General features: G+C 35.1%; 2 protein-coding genes across 5 annotated transcripts in view; both read left to right on the top strand.

The window, feature by feature from the left end:
• Nucleotides 1-942: 942 nt before the first annotated feature.
• The window catches only part of Apkc (protein kinase C iota type), a 33,603-nt gene continuing 18,035 nt past the window's right edge, over nt 943-16,510 (top strand). The window contains exons 1-3 of one of the 4 annotated variants that reach the window (XM_076779476.1): nt 943-1,025; nt 5,289-5,374; nt 8,742-8,959. In XM_076779476.1, coding sequence (XP_076635591.1) covers nt 5,319-5,374; nt 8,742-8,959 — 274 coding nt within the window. In that variant the 5' untranslated portion in view covers nt 943-1,025; nt 5,289-5,318. Of the gene's footprint in view, nt 1,026-4,608; nt 4,833-4,994; nt 5,014-5,288; nt 5,375-8,741; nt 8,960-14,228; nt 15,996-16,510 lie in introns of those variants that run through there. The other 3 variants (XM_076779478.1, XM_076779477.1, XM_076779475.1) reach the window with 3 other exon arrangements.
• Ns2 (nucleostemin 2) lies at nt 1,017-4,167 on the top strand. Its single transcript, XM_076779479.1, has one exon. The coding sequence runs from the start codon at nt 1,208-1,210 to the stop codon at nt 3,347-3,349; it is 2,142 nt and encodes a 713-aa protein (XP_076635594.1). The 5' UTR covers nt 1,017-1,207; the 3' UTR covers nt 3,350-4,167.

The raw sequence follows: 16,510 nt of genomic DNA, 5'->3' as shown, positions 1-16,510 counted from the left end.
CATGTGAATAATATTTTATTTATAATTTTAAGTTATGTACTTATATAGTTATACACTATGTATCGTCCTTCCACGAGAAGAAGGCACAGCGTGTTTACATCCCCACTCTTGCTGCAGTTTGCTGACTCACAGGCATTGGTCGAAAACGGTGACGGTGAGAGCCAATCAGCGGACGGTGCCAATCACCGTTTTCGACCAATGCCTGTGAGTCAGCAAACTGCAACAGGAGTGGGGATGTAAACACGCTGTGCCTTCTTCTCGTAGAAGCACGGTATATCTACCATTTATTTAAATTCTTGAAATTTTCGAGAACTTCGATATTTTTAAGATTCTCAACATTCTCGAATAACAAGATACTTTCGAGGTTTCGTCTCACACATCGAGGCCTCGCAAACCTGTAATATTAATAAAAACTATTATTATATTAATTATATTAATTAATAAAAAAAATATAAAACATTAAATATTGCGAATATAAAACAGTATATATATATATATATATATTTGAAGTAAATGAATTTAATTAATTCTTTGACTGGTGCGTCGTATACACGATAAACACTGCGTTAATTTTATAATTAGGAATATCTTTTTTTACACGTAAGTCTTGTATATGTATTATATTTTAAAGTTGTTTCATTTCAACATGATTTGCTTCGACCTCGTTTCATCGTAGATAACTGATTACTTTTTACTTTGAAAGTAAAAATGCTTGGACAGTCGAGACTCGAAATTGTATAGCGATTATCGCGAGCTCGAATATCAGCTGTTGCAAGAGCGAGAGGAGAAGCTGACACTTGCCTCTTTCTCGATTTCCCGAAGTTGCACGAAGTTACACGAAGTGCGGAGTATACAATAGGATGTGCTGCTTTCCCCCTACTCCGCTAGGCGCTAAAGGAAGTTCATCGTTACTAATGTCGCCATCCATGTACTCAAATATGCCAAATCTGGTCACGCTATGCAGCGTGGTTTCATTAAGTGCAACGAAAGTTCATTTAAAGGAATATTTATAATATAAACAAAAGGTATATAATTGTTATAGAAGATAAATGTATAAAAAAGGAAAATAACATTTGTAAAATAGTATTAGATTACTGTATAACCTAATAGTATGAAATAACATTGAATACAAACAGTAATATCAATTAAAACTACGTGTTGTATATAAGACGTATTAGAAGATAAAGGTGTAAATAAATTTTACAAAATGGCAAAATCACATACTACAAATAAACCCCCGAAGAAGGAGGGGTTTAACCGTTCTAGTCATAGTATGAATCCTGAACGACCTACAGAAGGATTAAAAGGTGTAGCTAAAGTTCGATCTAAGGCAACGATCAAAAGATTGCAAATGTATCGCAATCAAAAACCCAAGCGTAATCGAGTGGGTAAAATACTTAGTCCAGCGCCGTTTCAAGGCTGGCAAAAATCTGGTACTATGTCCCGTGTGGAACCGTCGCACAGATGGTTCGGTAATTCGAGGGTAATTTCTCAGGATGCTTTACAAAAATTTCAAGATGAATTAGGGAAAGCTAAGAAAGATCCTTATAATATTATTATGAAACCCACACAGTTACCGATCACTTTACTTCAACAAAAAGCTGCACACGCAAGGGTACATTTGTTAGATACGGAAAGCTTCGAGAGTGTTTTTGGTCCTAAAAAACTACGGAAGAGACCAAATTTAACGATATCAACGTACGACGAGTTACAGAAATCGGTAGAAGAGAAAGAGGAAACATATGACAAGGAGAAGGATTCTAAAGATGTAGATCTTATATGTCCTGATACGGGTATAAAGGATACAAAAAGAGACTGGATTATGTCGGCAGGGCAGAGCAAAAGAATTTGGAACGAATTATATAAAGTTATAGATTCTTCCGATGTCGTTTTACAAGTACTGGATGCCAGAGATCCGTTAGGAACTAGGTCTCCTCCGATAGAAAAATACCTTAAAACAGAAAAGACTCATAAGCATTTAATCTTTATTTTAAATAAAGTAGATCTTGTACCGACGTGGGTTACGCAAAGGTGGGTTGCGATTTTAAGCGCAGAGTATCCGACAGTAGCATTCCATGCTTCGATGACACATCCGTTTGGTAAAGGTTCTTTGATAAATTTATTGCGTCAGTTTGCAAAATTGCACATTGATAAGAAACAAATAAGCGTAGGCTTTATAGGATATCCCAATACAGGAAAAAGTTCAATTATAAATACCTTGAAATCGAAAAAAGTGTGTAATGTTGCGCCGATAGCAGGCGAAACCAAAGTGTGGCAATATATTACTTTAATGCGTCGAATTTATTTAATAGACTGTCCAGGCGTAGTTTATCCGTCGGCTGAAACGGATACGGAAAAAGTTTTAAAAGGCGTGGTGAGAGTAGAACTTGTCCAAAACCCCGAAGATTATATTTCGGATGTATTGTCGCGAGTGAAAGCAGAATATATACAGAAAACTTATAAAATTATGGAATGGAGCGATCACGTTGATTTTTTGGAGAAATTGGCTCGCAGAACTGGAAAATTGTTAAAGAAAGGAGAACCGGACATTGGTGCTGTTTCACGAATGGTTCTAAACGATTGGCAGCGTGGTAAATTACCATTTTACGTATCCCCTCCTGGTTTCGAAGAACCATTATCAAAGATGGTTAACGAATCTCCTGCTAAAAACGATGAGAATGAAATAGAAAATAACGATATCGATATAGAAAATATTGAAAATACACAAAGCAAAGAATCGACAAAATGTCAGTTAGCCGTGATACAAGACTTTCGAAAAATAAGAGTTGGTTTACCATATTCAGGCGATGACGTTAAAAATAATTTAAATATCAAATTTAGTACGTCTGTAGATGACAAGGAAAATGAAGATGGAATAGAAAGTAGTTCAGGTACGTCAGACTTGGATGATTCTGACATTGAAGATACTGAAGATAAATGTAATACAAAACTCGGCAAAGTAGTGGTTACAGGAAATGATGAAAATATTGAGAGCTCAGGGGATAAAAGTAACGAAGATGAAGACTATTCTGATGATAAAATTTGTCTTCCGTTGGAAAAAGATACTTTATTACAAAGTGTATACGACATAGCAGAAGAGGAATACGATTCTAGCAGTAGTGAAACTATCAACACTAATACTGTATCAAGTAGTGGTGCGTTCAAAATATCTTCTGTATCTTCTAAAACAGAGCATTCGATGAAAATAAGAAAAAATTTAACAAGCAAACAACGGCGAGCTATAGAAAGGGCTAATAAACGAAAGAAAGTTGGTAGCAACTTTTATGAAGTTACTAATGTTAAAAATAGAAACAGGCATAGAAAAGTTCCAAAAATTAAAAAGAAATAGTTTTCGATAGAATAAAAAACTTGAAATTTAAATCTGTACTAACATATTTACCGTTATTAAAGAATATAAGTTTTATTCGTGTAAAGTGTTATATAGAAATTCCTGTCCTGTTTTTCTTTATTGCTATTATATTTCTGCAAAATGCGTAAATAGTTTAATTACACGCATAAATTTTATCAATTAAATTTATGTATTACATGTGCTATGCGTGGTTAAGTACTTCGTAAAATAATAATAATATGCTTGTAAATATATAATCGATTCGGTATAGTGTATGAATTCAAAAGTCTGAGAAAAAATAGATTGTAAATATAGAATAACGATTTTTTGTTCGTGACTTCGTTTTCGAGAAAATTGAATTTGAAAATTCTACACATGCGCGTAACAAGTATCGTCCTTCCACAAGAAGAAGGCACAGTGTGTTTACATCCCCACTCCTGTGCAGTCCACCGACTCACAGGATTGGTCAAAAACTGTAACGAAATCGGTGACAGCCAATCAGCGGAAAGTAGCAAGAGTGGGGATGTAAAGACGTACCTTTTTCTCGTGAAAGGACGATAGGTATACACATATGCGGATAATTTCCAAATTTATTATTCTCAGAAACGAAGCGACAAATAAAAAAATTGTTATCTTATATTTACGATTTACTTCCTGATAAGGGATCTACACATACTTAGTTGTATTACGCGAATCGACACACCCTGTAGATTAGGGATAAGTATGATGTAGCCTGATATTCTGGTCACATATATTATTTCCCATAGTTCAGGAACCAACATATATAAACTGTAACTTTATTTATTAGAATCTTTCGATTCGACAGGGATAAATTTCTATATTTTCAATATTTATTATATATTTGAAAAAAAGACAAATTGTACAAGTTTTTCTATTTTGATTAATTAAAATACACATCGTGTGAAATTATGGAATTTATAAACAGTTAATGTACATATTTGACAATGTATGTAATTCTAACATAGAGTAACAAACGATTAATTAAATAAATTATGTAATTCGTAAATGGTAACGTTATTCATAGAGATTATATTTCTCGCGAATAAAAAATGAACAATTTTTATTCAAGATTTTTGATAATAATTACATTATAATTTGATAATCTGGTATTGTATAATAAAACAATGTAAATAGTTGGGTTATAAATTGTATCGTGAATATCAAACTTCGAAGTATACTAATTGAATTCGTTTATTCGCTACTACACTTATGAAGATTGCATGCATACACACATTGCATTACAGAAAATATACGCTGGGAAAGTGTGCGTTTAATAACATGGCGGCTGCCAATTGACAACGCGTTTTGTCGTGTTAAACAGTTTTCAATTTTGTATTTGTTAGACCTCTACGTATTTCTAATTAGTAATTTAAAAAGACGATATTCTATTCTATTAGAAAATAGTCCCAAGAATATTTCATCCAACGTAGCGGTTAGATCATTTTTTGAAAAAATTATTCTGGTGAGTCAGAAATCATGCATTGAAATTAAGTAGTCTAAATTAGGCTAGATTACGAGTACAATGATTGTTTAAGGAGTTTTAGATATTGTAAAGTACCAAATTAATAAATGCATTTAATGAATTTGTATGTGTTGTACATGTTAACTTCGTGAATTTTGAATAGATCTTCGTTACGTTGAGTGTTTGTGCCATTTTATTTAATTATAATTACAAAATAGTTTTAACTATCATAGGCCAGAGTGGCATTTTATATTATCCAATACTTTGAGGAGACTAAAAGATTTTGCGATTTTGTAAATAATTTACAATCATAAAGATCTATTAGATATATTGTATTTATTATGTAATTAAATTAGAATATTTTATTAATTAACACTTTTGATATTTTATGTCTATAAAACAATGTTTGTTAAAAATATTTGAAACTAATAATTTTATATTGTAATTATTTTCTAGCAAGAAGAGGAGTATATAAATCGAATAAAAATGCCTACACAGACAACAGAGAACGATGATATTCGAGTGAAAATTGTTTATAATGGGTAATATATTTAATTTCATTGTTAATCTATATATACAGTATCGTAACATACGTTACTTCTGCGGTAAATGCAGAACAAAAACAATGAAAATGTTTGTATAAACGCATGCTCTATTTGACCTTGATTCTGACGTAATAATCATTTCTTTTGTCTACTTATGTATAATTGTTTGCTTTTATAAGAAGCGACAAACATTTATATTTTTATCTTAAATGCAAGCCTTCGATTGTAGTGTTGTGGAGTTTCTTGATCCATTAATTAGGAAATCGCTAGTTTAAGAATCACTCTGCTACTCTACTGAAATGCGATGGTGCACCATCGTACCACACGTAACATAAAACATTATACTAATAAAGTATACTCATAGTCGATGTATATAATTTGAAATCTGAATCCGATAGAGCACGTGTTTATATTCGTTTCATTATTTTTGTGTTTGAAATTGTTAATCAAAATGCTTAAATGAGATAAGCAAAAATTCAGTAGTGTCGATTTACAAAAGTTTAGAAAGTGATAATCGATGTTATTTTATACAGTAGTAGTTTATTATTATTATTTTATACGTATACGTGTGTTATTAATTAACGTAGTAAGGTCAGTTATCGTTTCTAAACATTTCTCTTTGGAGAAAGCAAAATTTAAAACTGCTTGTGTTCGATAATTCTGTTCACGCTGTACATTTTAAAATATTAGCCACTATATACTGAAATTTTTATTCCATTAAAATGTGCTTAATGGACTATAATGCGTTAAAATTTTAGAATTATAACGCATTGTGAAAGTTATAAATTTATTCTTGAACAAATGCATTTTATGTGCACATACAATTGTACAGACTGTGATAAAATTGGTAGTTAACTTTAAATACTTATAGTAGTTATTAAAATAAACAGAAGAGCATTAATAAGTATGGATTTAGAAATCAGCAGATTTTAAGTTTCGACGAGTATAAAATATTTGCTGCAATAAAATCAAATTTTTTTTTATAAGTTAAAAACTATTAATTTCTAAACCTATATTTACTAATATTTTTTTGTATATTTTGATGAGTACTACGTTCGTCTATCACAACTATATTTGTATTACTTTATAATACAAGTAAAAACTATAACAAGGGCAATAGATTAATTCTATAACAAGTAAGCGAATTATGTTTTAGAAAGTATACAGGCTGTTCGGTCACTCTTGGGAAAAATTTTAATGGTGGATTCTAGAGGCCAAAATGAGACGAAAATCAAGAATATCAATTTGTTGATGGAGGCTTCGTTAAAAAGTTATTAACAATTAAATTCAAAAATTTCAAACTGTTCTGGAAAAATTATTTTCGGTTGCAGGAGTCAATTACAATAATTTTTGGTCATTATACATACTCCCAAAATCTTATCCACTTTCGAGAAAAAAAATCGGTTAGATGCTGAAATTTTTCGGCGAAAAAAAAATTTTTCAAATTGTTCTGGAAAAATTATTTTCTGTTGCGGGGGTCAATTATAATCATTTTTAGTCATTATACATACCCCCGAAATCCTTTCCACTTTCGAGAAAAAAAATCGGTTAGATGCTGAAATTTTTCGGCGAAAAAAAAATTTTTCAAATTGTTCTGGAAAAATTATTTTCGGTTGCAGGAGTCAATTACAATAATTTTTGGTGAATAGACATACCCCCGAAATCTTGCGCACTTTCGAGAAAAAAATTCCTTACCGAAAATCTAATTAAATGCCTAAATTTTTCGACGAAAAAAAAAAAATTTCAAATCGTTCTGGAAAAATTATTTTCGGTTGTGGGGGTCAATTGTAATCATTTTTGGTGAATAGACATATTCCCAAAATTCTACCCACTTTTCAGAAAAAAATTCGAGAATGTGTGAAATTTTTCGACGAAAAAAGAAAAATTTGAAATCGTTTTGGAAAAATTATTTTCGGTTGCGGGGGTCAATTACAGTCATTTTTGGTGAATAGACATACCCCCGAAATCTTGCGCATTTTCGAGAAAAAAATTCAGTACGGGCGGAACTTTAAACGTTAACAACTTGTTAACGAAGCCTCCATCAAATTGGTATTCTTGATTTTCATCTTATTTTGGTCTCTGGAATCCCCCATTAAAATTTTTCCCAGGGAGTGGCCGAACACCCTGTATACATCGTTCTAACTTATACAGCTAACTGAATAGCATCGTTATTTTGAGTAATATGACAAAGTGTTGGTCGTAAACTTCAAGGTGAGCTAATACAGTGGCAATAATTTCTTTTAAAGAGACAATTTTTAAAAAGACAATTCATTATTTTAAATAAACTCCAATTTTTATGGCAGGATCCGAAGAATATAATATTTGTTATTGTTTAAAAGAAGTTAAACTATGGAAAAATGACAAAGATCAACTCTGTATTGCTAAAAAATAAAAATTTTGATATTCAATATTTCGAAAAGCGTTTCAAGCACGCAGTTTTCATCGTTTAGTTGTTTAACACCGCCAACAGATGGCGTAGCTGTAGTATTATAACAATACCGCATAACCCAAAGGCAAACAGTCTATGTAGGATATTTGGCGGGGAAAGGAGACTATCATTCTGCAATTATAGGAACCTTCTCTAAGTTATCGAGCTATATCTTAGTCCTTTTATTCTTAAAATTTATTGTCTTAGAAAAATCTGATCATTGCAAACTGAATGCCCCATTTAAAGAAATAAAATTTCGCGTTTCTTTTATGTCTCGTATCTTCAATGAAATTACAGCCAGCATATTATGTTCCTCTCGAAGTCATACAACTTTTGCGAGTAGTACTTTTTCTTATTATTAACGCGTTCGCTACCAAGCGTAACCGACGAGGTAGAAACAATAGATCGGTATCGCATTACATGCGATCAAACGTGTAACAAGATAGGTGCAAAAGGGAGCCGATAGCCGCCTTTAAAACTAAACAAAAATTAAATCTGTATCACTGGTACTGTTCGTATAATTTACTTAAAAACTTAGCATACGGTGGAATAATAAAGTCCTTCCTCCGCTCGTGTATCGCGTGTCAATAAACCGTAATTATCAATTATTTTCTTTATGCTTTCCTTCTGTTCAAAGCGCCCCCTAACAACAGGCAATTCGATGCTCAAGCGAGATAATGGATTTGCAATAATATCGTGCAAATTAAACGCGAGCAACTTAGAAATAACAAAATTAATCTAAGTAAAAATTCATAATGATATTGTTTCTTTTTCGTTTCCCATTTTCATTAAACATAACACTTTGCATACAGTTTGATTTCTGTTTTTACATGTACGGGTGTCACCCTTACGCGTCGAAATTTAAATAATGTTTAAATAATATCAACTGTAATTAAAGAAGTATCAAAACGGTTATAATGGTTTGTTTTACATTAGGGAAGTGCAGATTACATATATTACTCCTGGAATTTCGGTAGACACGCTGCGGGAGGAAATGCGTACAATATGTGGATTTGGTGCTGCAGGACCAGATCAGTTTACAATGAAGTGGGTTGACGACGAGGGAGACCCATGTAGAATTGCTTCTCAACAGGAACTGGACGAAGCACTGCGCCTTTATGAATTGGAAAAGGATACCGAAATAACTATACATGGTAAGTATAGATGTAACATGTATATATATATATATTTCTAACATAAATGTATATTTATATCATGCTCGAAGTATTACAAACATCATCCAGGTGTTAATTATATTTAATACGTAAATTATCCACGTGTCGTCCTCCCACGAGAGGAAGGCACAGCGTGTTTACATCCCCACTCTTACTGCAGTCCGCTGATTGGCTGTCACCGATCTTCGTCACCGTTCTCGACCAATCCTGTGAGTCAGTGGACTGCAACAGGAGTGGGGATGTAAACACGCTGTGCCTTCTTCTCGTGGAAGGACGATGCATCGAAAACATTATTTCCATCGTTGACATTGCGTAACTCTACAGGGTGTCCCGTAAATAGTGTAGGAGCCGGAAATGTGGGGTAGCTGAGACGATTCTGAACAACAATTTCCTTTGCAAAAATGTCGGATGGAGCTTCGTTTTTGAATTATTAACGAAAAACACTGACGAATCACGGCGCTTGCCTGCCGCGCGCTCAGGGCCGTCCGAACTAAGAGAGCCACCGTGTCGGGTAGGTAGCAAGATGTGCATCGGAGATACGTCGAGGAACGAATACAAATAATTAAAAATACTACCACTGCAACTGTTACCTCTGCAGATTGGATAAATCAGTCAGATAAATCGAATTTATTAATTATTTGTATTCGCTGTTTCCAAGAAAGAAGAAATAAAATGTGGGAAGATGCTCTCGGAATTTTTAGGAAATTAATTCTTCGCACCTGAGTGACGCTTCTCGCCAGAGTGTGTTAAAATTAAAATAAGAATTATTTTCAGAAAATTAAAATAAATACGGTAAGAACCATTTGTAATCGTTTGTTATTAAAAACTGTACTGGAAAAGCAGACTGGATTTGTGCGAACCGAAACATTTTTCGCATGCAAGGGGTTAATAGAGAATTAATTGAAATTCGCCTTACCCATTTACTTGCAAGTTGCAATAGGGCCAGTTAGTGCACCCCTGTCGATCATGGAAAGGTCGAAGACCCCAATAAAAATCAGCTGATGGGACGGCCCGGTCACTGCACCCGCTTCTTACCCCGAAAACACTTTACAGTACGGTCACTAGCACTTTTCACTTTTACATTTTCGGGGTAAGAAGCGGGTGCAGTGACCGGGCCCATCAGCTGATTTTTATTGGGGTCTTCGACCTTTCCATGATCGACAGGGGTGCACTAACTGGCCCTATTGCAACTTGCAAGTAAATGGGTAAGGCGAATTTCAATTAATTCTCTATTAACCCCTTGCATGCGAAAAATGTTTCGGTTCGCACAAATCCAGTCTGCTTTTCCAGTACAGTTTTTAATAACAAACGATTACAAATGGTTCTTACCGTATTTATTTTAATTTTCTGAAAATAATTCTTATTTTAATTTTAACACACTCTGGCGAGAAGCGTCACTCAGGTGCGAAGAATTAATTTCCTAAAAATTCCGAGAGCATCTTCCCACATTTTATTTCTTCTTTCTTGGAAACAGCGAATACAAATAATTAATAAATTCGATTTATCTGACTGATTTATCCAATCTGCAGAGGTAACAGTTGCAGTGGTAGTATTTTTAATTATTTGTATTCGTTCCTCGACGTATCTCCGATGCACATCTTGCTACCTACCCGACACGGTGGCTCTCTTAGTTCGGACGGCCCTGAGCGCGCGGCAGGCAAGCGCCGTGATTCGTCAGTGTTTTTCGTTAATAATTCAAAAACGAAGCTCCATCCGACATTTTTGCAAAGGAAATTGTTGTTCAGAATCGTCTCAGCTACCCCACATTTCCGGCTCCTACACTATTTACGGGACACCCTGTATAAGCGATAATTATTGTATTAGTTTTGTATCATTTTTATGTTATTAATTTAATACAAACATTTGAAACAAATTTTTTTACGAACCTGTGTTTTTACAGATAAGTAAGTTATCGGTTCAAAAATTTGAATAACAAAAATTTTGTTTAAATTTTACATATACACATTGTATATTATACAGGGTGTTCGGCCACCCCTGGGAAAAATTTTAATGGGGGATTCTAAAGGCCAAAATAAGACGAAAATCAAGAATACTAATTTGTTGATGGAGGCATCGTTAAAAAGTTATTAACGTTTAAAGTTCCGCTCGTACTGAATTTTTTTCTCGAAAATGCGCAAGATTTCAGGGGTATGTGTAATGACCAAAAATGATTGTAACTACCCTCTGTAACTAAATATAATTTTTTTAGTATGATTTGAAATTTTTTAATTTCGTCGAAAAATTTCACACATTCTCGAATTTTTTTCTAGAAAGTGGATAGAATTTCGAGGGTATGTCTATTCACCAAAAATGATTGTAATTGACCCCTGCAACGGAAAATAATTTTTCCAGAACGATTTGAAATTTTTTTTTTCACCTAAAAATTTGGACACCTACCCCCTGTCGGTTTTTCTTAAAAATTAGTTTTCGATTTTTAGTAATTTTGTTTGACGCTCTACGGAAAAGTTGTTTAGTACTTTTTTGTAGGTACCTATGAGCTCTACTTCAGAAAAAAGTTTTATTGAAATATATTCACTATTGTAGAAGTTATGGCTGTTTGAATATTGGACCATTTTTATGGGGTTTTCTGCATTTTTCGGTGTCAAGGATCAACTTGTCGAATATTTTTGCAATTTTTATAGATTCGTTACTAAAATACGCGTTGTTTGCTTTTTTAAACATTGAAATCCTCCAATCCATTCAGAAGTTATGATTTAATTAATTAATTTAAATTAATTATCTTTTCGATAATGAATTTTTTTCTCAAAAATGCGTAGGATTTCGAGGGTATGTGTAATGACCAAAATTGATTATAATTGACTCCTGAAACGGAAAATAATTTTTCCAGAACGATTTGAAATTTTTTTTTTCGTCGAAAAATTTGGGCACCTAATTAGATTTTTAATAAGGAATTTTTTTCTCAAAAGTGCGTAGGATTTCGGGGGTATGTCTGTTGACCAAAAATGCTTGCAATTGACCCCTGCAACTAAAAATAATTTTTCCAAGACGATTCGAAAGTCTTTTTTTCACCCAAAACTTTCAGCACTTACTCGATTTTTTTTCTCGACAGTGGATAGGATTTCGAAGGTATGTGTATTCACCAAAAATGATTGTAATTGTCCCTCGCAACCGAAAATAATTTTTCCAGAACGATTTGAAATTTTTGAATTTAATTGTTAATAACTTTTTAACGAAACCTCCATCAACAAATTGGTACTCTTGATTTTCGTCTTATTTTGGCCTCTAGAATCCTCCATTAAAATTTTTTCCAGATGTGGCCGAATACCCTGTATACATATACATTGTATATTATACATATGTATAATGTATAACTGACAAAGTACAAACAATAGATTAGCGTTATATTACACATATAGAATGTTCATCATATTTACACTAATCTGATAACAAAATATTTGGAATAAACATCAACGAGTACTTTGAGGTGAACAAAATGCAAAAATAAAAATTTTGGAAAATTATTTTATTCGATAAGAAGCTCAGGTTACTTTGAGTTTTTTAACTCAATAATGTATGTAACTCTATAAGGTTACAAAATACATAATGCTATTTAAAAAAAATCAAGATGATTTGAGTTTTTTATCGAATAAAAGAATTTTTCGAAATTTTTATTATTGCACTTTGTTTTTCTGAAAGTACTCGTTAACTTTTGTTCGAAACGTTTTTTTGTCACATTAATGTAAATGCCTCAGAGATTTTAAGATGAACACTCTGTATATGTATATCTTAATGATCTAAACGTTCAATAAAATTGTATAGAAGTAAAATTAAAAGATATCCACAATTACAGTCCACACACAAACTGGAACAGTTATTGTTTATTAAAGAGCATAGTTATGGTGAAAAAAATTATCTTTTGAGAATTATATTGTTATCATAATTTTCAAAGGAAAAAATAACCATTAGAGTACAAGATGACGATGGACGTATTTTAGGGTGAAACTAAATGTATGAATTTAACATTTTATTTACATTAAAGTGAACGGTCGAAATTACTTTAAACTTACAAAGAAATAATATTTATACGTAGACCAAACGCATTGCTGGGTACATTGTATCCAATAAGATAATGCCATTCAGTAAAACTAGTAGACAAGTGAACGATGGTAAAACTAGTAGACAAGTGGACGATGGTAAAACTAGTAGACAAATAGGCAATGATAAAACTAGTAGACAAGTGGACGATGGTAAAACTAGTAGACAAATAGGCAATGGTAGAACTAGTAGTCAAGTGGACGATGGTAAAACTAGTAGACAAGTAGACGATGGTAAAACTAGTAGACAAATAGGCAATGATAAAACTAGTAGTCAAGTGAACGATGGTAAAACTAGTAGATAAGTGGACGATGGTAAAACTAGTAGACAAGTGGACGATGGTAAAAATAGTAGACAAATAGGCAATGATAAAACTAGTAGACAAGTAGACGATGGTAAAGCTAGTAGACAAGTAGACGATGGTAAAACTAGTAGACAAGTAGACGATGGTAAAACTAGTAGACAAGTGGACGATGGTAAAACTAGTTGAAAAATAGGCAATGATAAAACTAGTAGATAAGTGGACGATGGTAAAACTAGTAGACAAGTAGGCGATGGACGTATTTTAGCGTGAAACTAAATGTATGAATTTAACATTTTATTTAAATTAAAGTGAACGGTCGAAATTAACTTTAAACTTATAAAGAAATAATATTTATACGTAGACCAAACGCATTGCTGGGTACACTGTATCCAATAAGATAATGCTACTGTCCATTCAGTAAAACTTGTTTTAGAATATATAAAAAAGGAGAACATTAAAGTCCATAAATGGCTAGCATGCTTCACCGACCTTAATACAGTGGAGAAATATTGGGGATTGTTATTGCGTGCTATGTACACCGAAGGACAATTAAAAAGAGTGGAATAATTTATTACTATTGGAAATTAAAAGTACAAACAATTACCTACGAGAAAGGTAGGAATAGTAAGAAATAAAGACTCCTTTAATTTCAATACGATCGGGATTATTTTTTGGTCAATGTATATGTTATAATCATAGTTTTGTAATTAATGAATTTAAAAAAAATTCATTATATTTATAAATTTTTAAAGAATATAAAAATGTAATAATTTTTGAATTTAAAAATATAATAATTTTTGAATTAAAAAAAAAATTCTTAAATAGTAAAAAAAAGTGCTATTATTTTGTGTCTACGTATCTAGATGTTTATATTTCTTGGCGCAGAATTTGCTGACGTCGAAAACAAGGTCAGGAGAATTTTCATATTCGCGCGATGTAGTGTTTACAATATTGATCAAGATTTGCCAGTTACCATAAGCACACGCTATCTTTTTGTTTGGGAGCGTAAGTATCTAGGGGAGAAGAAGGAGAGAGGGGTGGACGAAAAGGCCTCTCGCAAGAGGGCTAGAAAAGAAGGGAAAAAGAGAGCCAGTGTCGGGTGTTTTGTTAAAGAGAAATCAGTTCTGTTTTCGGTATGCCTTTATTCTAGCGTTTGCGCATTTGGCGGAGTAAAGCGCGTCGGGTGGTGACGGTAGTTAATGAATCCCGCGGCGGTAGTCGATATTCTTGCGCGGACCGATTAGCCAGGAAGTTTCGCTCGGAGAGACAGTCGTCGGCGGACGTTTAGAACCGGCGTACGGGCAAGAATAAGATAACCGGTAGCGAGCGTCATCTGGTCGCGAAAGAAAACGGATTCGCGAAAGGGTGACCGGTTGATATCGGTTCTAACGGTTCGGACCGACGATAACACGCTGTCCGGACGAAGAATCTTAACGATAGTCGATTTCTCGATGGTCGCGATTCATGTCGAGAGGTTGTGACAGCGTACCTTTAACAATAGCTGTTGTTGGCGGAGAGGTTGGAAAAGTGGCGATAAACCAGCATCGATCGTGCTGACTCGTCGCATTCTCAGCCGGGCTCCTGCAAGAGGTCGGGGCGACGGTAGGAAGGGACGGAGGACGGAGGACAGCGGGGGGCGAAAGAAGGAGAGGAAGGGAAAGACAACGAGGCGAAAAGAGAGAGGGAGACAGAGATACATAGAGCGCGCGCAGCACGTAGCGTAGGAAGGAAAGTAGGGAAAAGGTGTCGGGGTGGGGGTCGGAGGGTGATAGCGAGCGAGAGACGGGAGCCAGTGGTGTACGGCTGTTGGCGGACGATATTAGGCAGCCGGGATAGAGGAAGGTGAGAGATAAATACGGGTGAGAATTGGTCGCGAAATGGCGTGGGGTTACTGGAGCGCAACTTCGGTCAGCGATCGGGGTCGGTCACCCCGTCGTGAAAAGGATAAACAACAGCATCAGAGTTTGCATCAGCAACAACAACAATATCACCAGAGCGATACAGGCGTTACGCAGCAGCAGGGGCTGTACGGCGTACAGCAGGTACAAGGCGAGCTGGGTGTGAGCTCCTCCTCCTCCGTCTGCGGCGGTCCTAGTACCGGTCCCAGTGCCGCGCTCGAGGAACCACCCTGCAGTATGATGATACAGGGTGGTTCCTTCTATTCTTATTCCGCGGCCACGGCCGCCGCTGCTGCCGCCGCCGCCGTTGCTCGTAGAGTACCTCCTGCCATCGAGGGACCCTCCACTTCCTCCACGGGCGTTCAAGTATTATCCAGGGATCGTACGATGAAATCGAGCACCAGCGTTTATCCGCCGTCTCCTAGCAGCGACTCCGCCGAGTACGAGCAACCGATCGCCGGGATTCGTGCCGAGTCTCCCAACAACAGCCCCCACGACGATATATTCGTCCAAGCGAGGTCCTCGTCCAGAATGAAGATCCTATGCGAGAAGGGGATCGACGATACGTCCGACGTCGACGTTGACGAAGTCGTCGCGACGGAGATCAAGTACGCGACGAGCAATCGAGCTATAGGAACTGGTACGTGTCGTGTACACGGACCGTGTAATCCACCGCTGGATACCGCAGCCCCCATGCCCTCTTTGATAGACGATACCACCGGAACTCCGCAATTTTGGTTCAACGACATCACCTGGGGTAGGTTTTCGGCACGATCGTGTCTTGATTCCGCTTGGTCGATTCCGCTCGCAACCGAAACACGTTGGTTCATCGGATATTTCCTTTTTTTACTTTGCAGCTGTTCTTTTTCGTCGATATCGGGGCCGAGATTTAAGTTCAGTGCGACGAGTATACAGGCATTCCCGGAATTAATAACTTCTAGACTGCTCGGTTTTCGACTCGAGGGGTAAGACCACTGTGAAAACCTGAAATAAAGCGTTTTTTTGCGAGTTTTTCTTTTTTTGGAGATGCAATTTGAAGAATGTTATTAACCATGTCGTTAAGTGTTAAAAAAAAAATATTTATTCAGAAATAGTACAAAATGACGACGCTGGAGCCATTCTCGCGAGGCGTGTTTTGATTTTGAGGCGCTCTGACGCAAATTTGTATCTGGGAAAAAATAAAAAATTTTCTCTTATTCTACATGAGTATAGCTAGAGAAATACGTAGGGGATTTTTGAAACATTAATTTTTGCACGATTGGCGAGCATTTG

Source organism: Colletes latitarsis, chromosome 12 (genome assembly GCF_051014445.1).
Source record: "Colletes latitarsis isolate SP2378_abdomen chromosome 12, iyColLati1, whole genome shotgun sequence".
In the NCBI taxonomy this organism is placed as follows: domain Eukaryota; kingdom Metazoa; phylum Arthropoda; class Insecta; order Hymenoptera; family Colletidae; genus Colletes; species Colletes latitarsis.
Note: the sequence above shows the minus strand (reverse complement) of the source record. Positions and strands in the feature narration are given on the sequence as shown.